General features: G+C 39.8%; 1 protein-coding gene across 1 annotated transcript in view; it reads right to left on the bottom strand.

The window, feature by feature from the left end:
• Nucleotides 1-12,846: 12,846 nt before the first annotated feature.
• Nucleotides 12,847-14,402, bottom strand: part of LOC121373560 — a 17,787-nt gene continuing 16,231 nt past the window's right edge. Inside the window, exon 6 of the mRNA XM_041500243.1 lies at nt 12,847-13,927. Within this exon, the coding sequence (XP_041356177.1) occupies nt 13,194-13,927 (734 nt within the window). The 3' untranslated portion in view covers nt 12,847-13,193. The remainder of the gene's footprint in view (nt 13,928-14,402) is intronic.

The following is a 14,402-nucleotide window of genomic DNA, read 5'->3' as shown; positions in this document are numbered from 1 at the left end:
ACAAACCTGTAACACATTTGGATAAAGTTACAATTGAGTGAAACATGAGTCTGTGACTTTGAAATGGTGAAATATCCTCTAAAAATAGACTAAAACTCAGATGCACGTGCGTTTTCGAAAATATGATAAATGCATTTTGTGATATTAAAAACACCAGGATGACCAAAACCACTTCGAATGTACGGAAATGGATAATCTAAACAATAAAATCTAAGTAAAGTATGATTTAAGTTATCAAAAACGGCTATAATAGTAAAAATATGCGTTAGTGTTTAAAAACTAGGTTATGTCCCTTTAAAGGGACTGTTCATAGTTTTGCTTCCATTGTAATTGTCCTCACTAACAGCATTTTTGTGTGACTATTTGACATCAATAGCCGATGATTAATTAATCAATATGCTCTAGTGGTTTCGTTAAACAAACCACACTTTCATTTCTTTTTATTACTAAAATTATATACATGTATTACATACACTTTCTTGCATAAGCATACGAGACGGGGGGGGGGGGGGGGTGTTAAACCTCATATTCGGGAAAAAAATATTCAGATATTCGGGCAAAATATGCTTACACGAGACCTTTTTACGATGTATTGCCATCACTTTACCCTTAAAGTTAGTTGTAATCCATGTAAAAATGTGTAGTGATTCCTTTGGAACCCTATATAGCTGTTTTGTAGTAATGCTAATATGAATACATGTTGTTATGAGAATTCGGGCATTTTCGTTTAATTCCGGCAAAAACCAGTCTGCACCCCCCCCCCCCCCCCCCCCCCCCCCCCACACACACACACCTTACAAAAAATGGGAGCCCGTACGCCGGAAGCACATTGCCTAAACAGACATTGGTATTCTAAACTCAAACATATATTTAATATGGAATTTTAATCTTTAAAAAGACTCATTGTCGAAACTATCTTACAATGGAAAGAAAGAAAGAAAGAAAGAAATGTTTTATTTAACGACGCACTCAACACATTTTATTTACGGTTATATGGCGTCAGACATATGGTTAAGGACCACACAGATTTTGAGAGGAAACCCGCTGTCGCCACTATATGGGCTACTCTTCCAATTAGCAGCAAGGGATCTTTTATTTGCGCTTCCCACAGGCAGGATAGCACAAACCATGGCCTTTGTTGAACCAGTTATGGATCACTGGTCGGTGCAAGTGGTTTACACCTACCCATTGAACCTTGCGGAGCACTCACTCAGGATTTGGAGTCGGTATCTGGATTAAAAATCCCATGCCTCGACTGGGATCCGAACCCAGTACCTACCAGCCTGTAGCCGATGGCCTAACCACGACGCCACCGAGGCCGGTCTTTTTAATCTTTAAAAAGACTCATTGTGGAAACTATCTTACAATGGCTGCAAATCTTGGTCAGTCGCTTTAAAGCGAAGGAGGCGGGGCGTAGCTCAGTGGTACAGCGCTCGCCTGATATGCGATCGATCTAGGATCGATTTCCGTCGGTAGACCCATTGGGCTATTTCTCATTCCAGCCAGTGCTTCACAATATAACAAAGGCCGTAATATGTACTATCTTGTCTGTGGGATGGTGCATATAAAAAATCCCTTGCTGCTAATCGAAAAGAGTAGCCCATGAAGTAGCGACAGCAGGTTTCCTCTCTCATAGCTATGGTCCTTAACCATATGTCCGACGCCATATAACCGTAAATAAAATGTGTGTGCGTTGTTACATAAAACATTTCGTTCCTTCTTTTAAAGCAATACTCATGTCAAGGCATTTGGACTGGTAGGCACATTCAATGATATTTAATGCACATTATTGCTTAATATGAACAACTGCATTGGTATATTAATTTAACAAAACAGTAAAAATGTTAAATATGTTATACATACAGGGCCGTAGCTAGCGGGGTGGTGGTGCAAGTGTGGGTAGTTACCCTCACACCAAAACATCCGGTAAAAATAACATGACAATTTACTGGTTGTTGATATTGACGTTTTAAGTATGTAACCTCCCTGAAATGGCTGCAAAATTGTATTTCAGAGCCTCTAAATTTCAGAATTTCCGGGGAGCATGCCCACGGATCTCCTAGTGTCTTGCACCTTCCATGCTTGTTCGTTCTAAAAATTTATCTACCCCCCCCCCCCCTAAAAAAAAAAAAAAAAAAAAAAAAAAAAAAAAGAAGAAAAAAAGGAGAAGAAATCCTAGCTATTTCCTAATCTAACGGGCGTAGACATTTTGCTTCATCCCACTGAACCCGCCCTCGTCTGAGTAAAACATTACCCAATACGTAATGAATCACTTCAGGTCTGGGACCTATTTCACAAAACATCGTAAGTTTACGTCTGCGACTAGCGGTTATACCTGACATCTATTTCACAAAACATCGTAAGTTTACGTCTGCGACTAGCGGTTATACCTGACATCTATTTCACAAAACATCGTAAGTTTACGTCTGCGACTAGCGGTTATACCTGACATCTATTTCACAAAACATCGTAAGTTTACGTCTGCGACTAGCGGTTATACCTGGCATCTATTTCACAATACCTGGCATCTATTTCCATCACTGGTGTATCAAAGACCATGGGATATGCTGTCCTGGCTGTGGGAAAGTGCATCGAAATTGTTTACGTTATTTGTTAATGTTGAATAGGTAGATGAAAGGCAATTTCTCTCTCTCTCTCTCTCTCTCTCTCTCTCTCTCTCTCTCTCTCTCTCTCTCTCTCTCTCTCTCAATCTTTCTCTCTTTCTCACACTATCTCTCTTTCTCCGTCTGTCTCTGTCTGTCTGTCTGTCTGTCTCTCTCTCTCTCTCTCTCTCTCTCTCTCTCTCTCTCTCTCTCTCTCTCTCTCTCTCTCTCTCTCTCTCTCTCTCTCTCTAATCATCAACTATTGAATGTCAAACATTCGGTAATTTTGACATATAATCTTTGAGATGAAACCCGCTACATTTTCCCCATTAGTAGCAAGGATTCTTTTATATGCACCATTCTACAGACATGGTAGCACATACCACGGCCATTCATATACCAGTAGTGGTGCATGAGAAACAGCCCAATGGGCCCACCGACGGGAATTGATCCTAGACCGACCGCGCACCAAACGAACACTTTACCACTGGGCTACGTCCCGCCCCTTAGATGAAAGTTAAAGTTTGTTTTGTTTAACGACACCACTAGAGCACACTGATTTATAAATTATCGGCTATTGGATGTCAAACATTTGTAATTCTGACTCGTAGTCATCAGAGGAAACCCGCTACATTTTACCATTAACAGCTGTAGGATATTTTACATGCACCTTTCCACAGATAGGACAGCACATACCACAGCCTTTGACCATTTGTAAGGCACTGTTGGAATGAGAAAAAACCCATTCCGTTGAATCGATCCACCGAGGTGGTTCGATCCTGCGACGCAAGCACGTCAAGCGAGCACTCAACCGACTGGGCTAAATCCCGCCCCTATACACACGTGATCATCCCGGCCATGGTCTGGAACCATCTTATCGATAATTATAGTGCATTCAGTGTAAATCAGAATAAACCGATCTTAACCTACCCTTAGGACCTGTAGAAAGGGAAGATCCGATCTTAACAATTGTGACAATGCATTATATTCATATTCTGATCGGGGTATGTGTGTGTGTGTGGGGTGGGGGTGGGGGAGGGGGTGTTGCGAAGGATCCTGATCCCCACAACTCACGACCCCCCCCCCCCCCCCCCCCCCCCCCCCCCTCTCCACTTATTTTAAAAGTGCATTGCCAACTGATATACAACTTTCAACTATTCTGATTTGCTAATACATGTTATATGTCATTGTCAATTTATATCTGAAATTAGAGACGGATTCTGGATATCTCTTCTGGATATCGGACCAGTAGAACTCAGTGTCGTTCTTCACAATATTCCCGATTCTGTTTTTATTACTAAGATATTATCTTGTGAACCTCCAATTAATGTTGATGACTCGATAGAAAGTACTTACTGTGAAACCGTCATCTATTACATTCATCTACTAAGCAAACAATACTTTGAAGCTACCAATAGCAAGCGATAATTGTATTACCCCATAAACTTTATATGCTCGTATTTGAATCACTATGTACTCATGGTTCGATGCATGCTCTACTTACCCACATTTATCATGGTTTTATTTATTAACTTATTGTATTCTTGTATGTTTGTATGTATGTAATGAAATGTATTTATATGTTACAACTCTCTGTTTAGAGGAATAAAGACTAATATATATATATATATATATATATATATATATATATATATATAATATATATATATATTAAAAATAAGAACAAACATCCAAACTACAGGTAAAGCATCTACAACAGTGTTGAGTAGTTTTATTTGTAAATGGTTTAGTAAATACATGTAATTCAATTAAAACAATGAAGGCTCCTTTAAAGTAACCAGGTAAACAAGTTACGAGTTATGGGCACAATGTGTCTATGTAGCAGCAGTTGTTAGGTTACTGTCTGAAATCAGACCACAGAACACATAGGACACAAAATAGTCGACGAAGGAAATGTTTTATGTAACGACGCACTCAACACATTTTTTTTACGGTTATATGGCGTCAGACATATGGTTAAGGACCACACAGATATTGAAGGAGGAAACCCGCTATCGCCACTTCATGGGCTACTCTTTTCCATTCGCAGCAAGGGATCTTTTATATGTAACATCCCATAAAGAGGATAGCACATACCACGGCCTTTGATGTACCAGTCGTGGTGCACTGGCTGGATTGAGAAATAGCCCAATGGGCCCACTGACGGGGATCGAAATAGTCGACGAGGTTGAAATGAAAATAAATTAAAATTAACAATAATAATATAGGTAAAACCTTCAATAGTCGGGCTGTTCTGTTTTAATTTGTAATAATTTCAAATAAAAGCGTTTAACCAATGATATATTAAACTAAAAATGTTCTTGTTGAAAAGATTACATATTTGAAATAAAATAATAAAACAAATGTCAGACGACAAACTACCTTTATTAACATATACTAACTTTGGCACATAGTCGGGCATAACTAATTGCAACTATACTACGTAATATAATTTTTGTAGAATCGTACTTTGTTTTAGACTATGAAATAACAAACAATAGCGAACATATATAATATACTATTTTAATGTATACACATAGTTATATGGAACTCACTGACGTAAGACATTAATACTTACACCGATCTCGATGGTGTCATGGTTAAGCCATCGGACATAAGGCTGGTAGGTACAGGGTTCGAAGCCAGGTACCGGCTCCCACCCAGAGCGAGTTTTAACGACTCATTGGGTAGGTGTACTACTACCATTACATCCACTTCTATCTCATTAACCACTAACTAATAACAACTAACAACTAACACAGTACCCTGGACAGACAACCCAGACAGCTGAGGTGTGTGCTTGAGCATTAATTGGATATTAGCACGAAAATAAGTTCCATTAAAATGAATGAAACACTACATGGTCCAATAAAAAATATAGTTGTGTAATCGAACCTCTAAAATGAGCATTATGGCTTTAGTTTTAAAATATATTTTACGAATTTGTAAGGAGGGTTGGGGTCGGGGGTCGGGGGGGGGGGGGGTCGGTCGGTTTGGGTTCATGCCTCCATCACCTTATTCCCTCAACTTATACTCAGCCCAGTTTAGTTTTCACTGGATCTACTTGGGCGGGGGTCTGACAGCGTCCCCCCCCCCCAAAAAAAAAAAAAAAAAAAATATACTATAAACTGTACTCTAATATCGCTTATGCCTAATCTTTGGACTGTTTTACAATATGAAAGAATATCAACTAACAATATATAACAAATAGTATATGGACAGGCGCGTGTAGGGGTATTTTAGCAGGGTGGGGTGGGGGTTTAGACCATGGGAGTGGAGTTTAGAGGGTGGTCGAGAAATACCCCCCCCCCCCCCCCCCCCCACCCCCGAAAAATGTAATGAAAATAATCAAAATTTGTTTGAACAGGGTGGACGGGCCCGATCCCCGAAACCCAACCCTACACACGCGACTGATGGAGTTGACTGTTGGCATCAAATATCATCAAATTGCATGGCAAATAGTCCTGGCTCTGGCTGTGTGTGTTAAAGGGACATTCCCGATTTTACTACATTGTAAGATGTTTCCGACTAATACAATATTTCTACGATGAAACTTCCATATTAAATATATATATATATTTTTTGTTTAGAATATCAATGTCTGTATATTTAATGTGTTTCTGGTCGTCTTAATAGTTGTAAGAAGGCCAAACTGGATTTTGTCTTCAAATAATTTCGTACGTACGAAACAACAATATTTTAGGAAATAAAATGAATTTTAACCTAATACAAATATTAGAATGATCAGAAACACGTTTAATATACAGCCACTAATATTTTATGCAGAAAAATAAATTTAATATGTAATTGCCATCGTTAAAAAGGCTCTGTTAGTCGATAACATCTTAAAAACTGCAGCAAACTCAGGAATGTCCCTTCAATACCTACAGACAAGTTTATTTTAGATCAAGTTTGTATATGACTGTTTAAGAAACGACGTTAATTTTAGAACACGTTTGACTGTGTAATAATTACATTTCCGTTACATTCGTTACATTCATTGCAATATGACGTCATCCCATTGGTCCAACTGTAGCAACGGGAGTTTGTTCATTTCTCGATGAATGTAAAGAACTACGTCATCAGGGAACGTCATACCTAATGACGTCATTTTATATGGGTAATTTGTCTTATTGAGCTTTATTGTTTTAACCAAAAAAAAAAACCCAATTCAAAATAAAATATGAACTTTTAATTATAAATTTTATTTCAGTAAGTATGTTTCGAATTTAATTATAAGTATTGTCTGTTATTTCTTTTACGTTCATCTGGGTAAAAAGAAGAACAACAAAGCTATCATCCGCAAACTTATGTGACAACGGGTTCTCCGATTCACACAATTTGCGGATGATTTATTTTTCATACCCCGATGCACGTAAAATAAATAACATACAATCCTTAAACACTGTTTATGAAAAAAAGTTAACTTTAGAACACGGTTGACTGTATAATACTGCTTAAGAAAAGAAGTTCATTTTAGAACAAGTTTGACTGTATAATAATGCTTGAGAAAAGAAGTTCATTTTAGAACAAGTTTGACTGTTATAATAATGCTTAAGAAAAGAAGTTCATTTTAGAACAAGTTTGACTGTTATAATAATGCTTAAGAAAAGAAGTTCATTTTAGAACAAGTTTGACTGTATAATACTGCTTGAGAAAAGAAGTTCATTTTAGAACAAGTTTGACTGTATAATACTGCTTGAGAAAAGAAGTTCATTTTAGAACAAGTTTGACTGTATAATACTGCTTGAGAAAAGAAGTTCATTTTAGAACAAGTTTGACTGTATAATAATGCTTGAGAAAGGAAGTTCATTTTAGAACAAGTTTGACTGTATAATAATGCTTAAGAAAAGAAGTTCATTTTAGAACAAGTTTGACTGTATAATACTGTTTGAGAAAAGAAGTTCATTTTAGAACAAGTTTGACCGTATAATACTGTCTAGGAAAAGAAAAATTGTCAAGAAATATTTTACAACATCAGTACCATATATATCACTAATATAGGATAATATAAATACCATACAAAAGACACACCTATTTAAGTCACGTGATCAGGGGCCTAATTCACTAAACTCTCGCAACTTTGCGATCTCGCAGTGCAATGCAAAAAGACTTGCAAAGAGGATGCTTTGTTGTCTAGCAGAGCCTAAGAGATCTTTGTGAATTAGGCCCCTGCAGGCACGGCGGAAGCAAGTAGATCTTTGTGAATTAGGCCCCTGCAGGCACGGCGGAAGCAAGTAGATCTTTGTGAATTAGGCCCCTGCAGGCACGGCGGAAGCAAGTAGATCTTTGTGAATTAGGCCCCTGCAGGCACGGCGGAAGCAAGTAGATCTTTGTGAATTAGGCCCCTGCAGGCACGGCGGAAGCAAGTAGATCTTTGTGAATTAGGCCCCTGCAGGCACGGCGGAAGCAAGCAGACATGGGGGAAGAAGAGTTTGCGCCTGACAGATCGAGAGCGCAAAGCAAAATTTCTACGGGGTTTCGGGATATGCTTCCCCGTCAACGTTTGAAAATTTGATGTCCTGAAGTGAAATTTACTGCATTCTACAAGTACGAATCATTTCTGCCTTAAGATTTATTACCAATAATATTTTTGATTCAGATTTATTGTAAATGGCTAACATCGTGGGTTAGTGGTTTAAAGGGACATTCCTGAGTTTGCTGCAATTTTTAAGATTTTATCGACTAACAGAAACTTTTTAACGATTGTAATTACATATCAAATATATTTTTCTGCATGAAGTATGTCTGGCTGTATATTAAATGTGTTTTGGTTCGTTCTAATATTTGTACTAGGTTAAATTTCATTTTATTTCCTAAAATATAATTGTTTCGTACGTACGAAAATATTTGAAGAAAAAATCCAGTTTGGGCTTCTTATAAATATTAAGACGACCATAAACACATTGAATATATAGACACTGATATTCTAAACAAGAAAATATATTTAATATGTAACTTTAATCGTAGAACTATTTTATTAGTCGGAAACCTCTTACAATGGAGCAAACTCAGGAATGTCCCTTTAAGATTTATTACCAATAATATTTTTGATTCAGAATTATTGTAAATGGCTAACATCGAGGGTTAGTGGTTTAAAATGGTGTGTCTCCACCACTTTTGCCATTGAACCTAACGAAATACACGTAGATACAATTGATTTGCTGGAATTACAAGACATGTTCGTACGTACGCACTCACAGACAAACACGCACGAAATAATGCCCTGGGTCCCGTTCCACGGAGCGATCTTAGCTCTAAGATCACCTTAAGTGCATAGCTACCTTATGTACTTAAGGTGATCGTAGCACTAAGATGGCTTCGTGGAACGGGGCTCTGTAACACAGGAGTACTATATACTGACAATGACATGACTTATAATGTAATAACAAAATATATACTGACAAGTCTATTAACAATAATGTATAAATATACAGCAGGGCCGTAGCTAAGATTTTTTTTTTTTGGGGGGGGGGGGGGGTGCAGATTGAATTCTTGGAACGAACGAGCATACCTAAACCTCTTTAAACGGCGAAGCAGAGGATTTTCTTTAAGTTTCTACTAATTTTACCGGATCCCCCGACCCCCCACCCCCCACCCGTTAGCTACTGCCCTGAACAGTAAAGTTTCAAGAAACTTTTTTTCCATTTAGCAGACATGGGGCCTATTTAACAAGACATCGTAAGTTTACGACTAGCAGTTATACCAGGCATACTTTTACATGTGTTTGGCATCTATTTCACGAAGAAATTTACATCATTACAAAAGATGGAGCATTTTAAGAACAAAAGGAAATTAAATACGTGTACTTTTAACTATATTTGTTGTACAATAATAGTAATACAAATTGTGGTTTAGTCGTAGATTTACGTTTACGTGGAAAACTAGTCTTACGATGTTTTGTGAAAACTGGGCCCTGGACGTAAGTAAGCCTAGTTTTGCACGTTTGAGATATGTGTACATAAAACAATGAGACATTCGTCACAAATATTCAAACAACCCACACTTTGAACCAAGTTTGCCACGTGAGTTTTGTCGGAGTACACCATCGCCAAACTAAAGGTTTATTCTTTTTATTTGGTAGAGGTGATTGCAAAACAAAACGTTTTGTTTAACGACACCACTAGGACAATGATATTAATTAATCATCGGCTATTGGATGTTAAACATTTAGTAAATCGGGCACATAGTCATCAGAGGAATAACATTTTGTGTTGTTTAACACCACTAGAACACACTGATTAATTAATCATCGGCTACTGGATTTCAAACATTTGGACGCATAATTATCAGAGGAAGGAAGGAAATGTTTTATTTAACGACGCACTCAACACATTTTATTTACGGTTATATGGCGTCAGACATATGGTTAAGGACCACACAGATATTGAGAGAGAAAACCCGCTGTCGCCACTTCATGGGCTACTCTTTTCGAGTAGCAGCAGTGGATCTTTTATATGCACCATCCCACAGACAGGGTATTACATACCACGGCCTTTGTTATACCAGTTGTGGAGCACTGGCTGGAACGAGAAATAGCCCAATGGGCCACCGACGGGAATCGATCCTAAACCGACCGCGCATCAAGCGAGCGCTTTACCACTGGACTATGTCCCGCCCCTTCCTCGGAGGAAACAAGCCACATTTTGCCTAATGCAGAAAGGGATCCGTTATATGCACTTCCCCATAAACAGGACATCACATACCACGGGCTTTGACCAATCAGTTGAATAGATCCACCAAGGTGGTTCGATTCTGCGACACAAGCACCTTAAGGGAGCACTCAACCGACTGAGCTAAATCCCCCCCCCCCCCACCCCCATCCGCTATAAACAAGGTGTTGCTGCTATTCGGTACGAGAAGCCTTATTGGTGACAGCAGGTCATGGTCATAGGGTTTTACGTGCACATTCAGAACAAGCTGTTGTAGCGCACGCCTGTCGTGGGCGCAAGCGCCGGCCTAGGCCGGCTCCTCCGTCCATTACAGGAAAGGTGGGGGGGGGGGGGGGTAAGGTGGGACCACCTGCGCTGGCAGGTGCAAGGGAGCACCAGCAGCCCGATTGAATCGGTAGCAGGCGGGAGGGTGGTGGTGGTGGTGCTATGGAATTTTGAATGGAGTTATTAATGCCAAAGAGAAAGAGTGCGCATTTTTGTTTGAAGGAAATTTGGCGCAATTTAGAACGGTCGGTCAAAAGTGAATGTGTGAGCTAGTATAAATTTGGAATCGAGAGTAGCTCTTAGTGGGTCGAGAGTAGCTCGTTAGTTATAGACCTTCATGTTGCTGGGTGTCTCCCTAGGTTGTCCGTAGGGTCCTTATAAGGACCTGACCTCTTCTGGTCGTGGCATGACAACCCAGAGGAGATTCGTGCAATTGTGTAGATGTGACAGCAGGTTTTTGTCTCTTTATTTATACCGGCCTCGGTGGCGCCGTGGTTAGGCCATCGGTCAACAGGCTGGTAGGTACTGGGTTCGGATCCCAGTCAAGGCATGGGATTTTTAATCCAGATACCGACTCCAAACCCTGAATGAGTGGTCCGCAAGGCTCAGTGGGTAAACCACTTGCAGTGACCAGTGATCCATAACTGGTTCAACAAAGGCCATGGTTTGTGCTATCCTGCCTGTGGGAAGCGCAAATACAAGATCCCTTTGCTGTCTGTCGTAAAAGAGTAGCCTATGTGGCGACTGAGGGTTTCCTCTAAAAAAAAAAAAAAGTGTCAGAATGACCTCAAAACAAAATAGCCGATGATAAGATAAAAAAATCAATGTGACCTAGTGGCGTCGTTAAATAAAACAAACTTTACTTTTTGTTGGTCTCTTTATCCTGCAATCACTGCATGGCGACTAGATACATTTCTATATGTTCAATCAATGACCACAAATATAGCTGTTTCGGACGTAACTACTTTTACACTACTTATTTTCAGTCAAAAAACCTTCTAATGTTCAATGCTACTTGTTATTTTATATCCACTTAATGGGTTCGATTATTTAAAAAAATGTTTTGGACACAATGGATATTGTTAGGCAATAAAGTATCTTCAGCCAAAAAACCTTCTATTGTTCAATGCTACTTGTTATTTTATATCCACTTAATGGGTTCGATTATTTAAAAAATGTTTTGGAGACAATAGATATTGTTAGGCAATAAAGCATTTAAAACGTTAAAGCTGTGAAATTAAACGGTTTATTTCATTTTGAATTTATGTAGGTTTGCACGATAAATGAAATAACTGGTTACTGTCTTAAAGCGACATACCCTTGTTTTTAGAAACGCACGTTCGTCTAAGAAGTAATGGTTAACGAGACAAGCTCAAGTTATTTTTGACGGTATTTTCCTGTTTAAACATCACGGACTTCAACTTCTCTCTGTTATAACCATATTCAGCTGTGTTACAGGTTTGTAGATTAACTAAACTTAGTGTCCATTTTCATGGGATGAAACTAGGGTCTGCGCCTTTTAAGATATCGGCTTTATCCTGCCCAGGTCGAATGGCGAAGGTTGCTTAGCAGAGACTCGAGGTATTCGATTCGCCATTCTAATCTTCGCAGGATAAAGCCGATATCTTAAGACAATTACCAGTTATTCTCTATATATCTAGACCGACGCGACGTTAGCAGTAAGTTCACCATGTGTGCACAACCACCTTATGCAGTTAAGGTGATCTTAGCGCTAAACTCGCTTCTTGGAGGCCAAGCACTCGCAAATATCAGTCTTCTATAGCACTCGCAAATAATTTCACTGGTACCATCGTCTTCTATAGCACTCGCAAATAATTTCACTGGTACCATCGTCTTCTATAGGACTCGCAAATAATTTCACTGGTATTATCGTCTACTATAGCACTCGCAAATAATTCCACTGGTACCATCGTCTTCTATCACATCACGTTTATCTAACGTTCAGCGCAAAAACCCAGTCAAGCGAACGGCCGTGATTTCTCTCCCTTTTGAAGATACTTCAGATATCGCGGAGGAAGAAAGAAATGTTTTATTTAACGACGCACTCAACACATTTACGGTTATATGGCGTCAGACATATGGTTAAGGACCACGCAGATATTGAGAGAGGAAACCCGCTGTCGCCACTCCATGGGCTACTCTTTTCGATTAACAGCAAGGGATCTTTTATATGCACCATCCCACAGGCAGGGTAGTACATACCACGAACTTTGATATACCAGTCGTGGTGCACTGGCTGGAACGAGAAATAGCCCAATGGGCACACCGATGGGGATCGATCCCACACCGACCGCGCATCGAGCGAGCGCTGTACCACTGGGCTACGTCTCGCCCCATATAGCGGAAGTGTCATTAACAAAAATTTCTTTCTCAAGCCTTTGGAAATTGCGAGAACGGTCGTTTCGTTCGAGCGTTGCTCGTGCAAATTTATTTTTGCGTAACCTATTTTTTGCTCGCTCGCGCAAAAGTTTGAGCACAATTTACATGGATATAACGGGTTACGCAAAAAAGAAATGGATTACATGGATTTATTTCTGGTTAACCGATAAATGGATCACGCAGATTTTTAATTATCAGAGGCCAGTTACTGGCCCATACCGTACGTCTGAAATAGTCAACTGGCTCCCGCTCTTCAGATCTCAATGAAGTCAGCCAGGTGGGTCAGATCAGAATTCGACAGCGCCATTTTAAACAGTCGAATAGCGTCGGGCCTGTTTTTAAGTGCTTCTAGCAGTTTTCGGTTTTTCTCTTTTCTTGTCAAAGATTTTCCATGAATCGTGTCTAGCTGATCTCCGTTTATCACTTTTAATGCATAAAGTTCATCTGCAACATTTTCTGGATCCATACCTTTAACAAAACGAGCGTAGTGTGGTCGTATATATTGCTCGAAAGCATTCTCTGCAAAACCTGATGACGAAAATCGGAATGCACTTTGTGATGTAGGTGACGTAAGTGATGGACTTTGTGACGTAGGTGACGTAAGTGATGGACTTTGTGACGCAGATGACGTAAGTGATGGACTTTGTGACACAGGTGACGTAAGTAGTGCACCTTGGGATTCGCATTGTGATGGAACAGGGATTGTCTCTTGTGACGCAGACATTGACGTACATTGTGACGTACCTGGGAATTCCTTATGTGAAACAGGTCGAGATTTGTTTTGTGGATGAGCTACTGATGCAATCTGTGAGTCGGCCTCTGTAAAACTCACGGCACTGCGCATGAGAGCTGTGTTGAGCTGAGTACGGGACGAGACTTCGCTCTGGGGAGTATCCTTGATCTGTGGTGTACCTCCGGCCTGTGTGGGTGACAATGTTTGACCTGCATTACCAAGATGTTGTTCTGGAGTTGGTCGTTTAAGTTCAACTGGAAATATAAATTGTAAAGAAACATTATCCTTCTCTGGGGCGGGACGTAGCCCAGTGATAAAGGAATCGCCTGATGCACAGTCGGTAAAGGATGGATCCCAGTCAGGGGCAGATTATGGGGGGGGGGGGTTCCCAGTTGTACGGACCCCCCCCCCCCCCCCCGGCTAAAAAAGCCCCTACCCCACCAGATAGAACTAAATTGATGTCCATATGTGTGGACCCTCTCGTCCCCTCATTCATACACGACGATTACTGGAAACATCATTTTTCTAATTATAAACATTTACATAGACTATAAGGAGTAAAGTAAAACAGCATTATGCATCTCAATTCCAGGGCTGAACATGGATGCCAAATCATGTCATTGTATTGCATTCCACACATTCGACATTTGTTTTCCCTTCAATGTTTGATAACCCTATAATGTAACTGGCACCAAACATATGGCAAAATGACGTAAAAATATAATTAAA

The sequence above is a fragment of the Gigantopelta aegis genome, chromosome 5, assembly GCF_016097555.1.
Source record: "Gigantopelta aegis isolate Gae_Host chromosome 5, Gae_host_genome, whole genome shotgun sequence".
Lineage (NCBI taxonomy): Eukaryota > Metazoa > Mollusca > Gastropoda > Neomphalida > Peltospiridae > Gigantopelta > Gigantopelta aegis.
The sequence above is the reverse complement of the archived record's forward strand: the minus strand, read 5'-3'. Positions and strand labels throughout refer to the sequence as shown.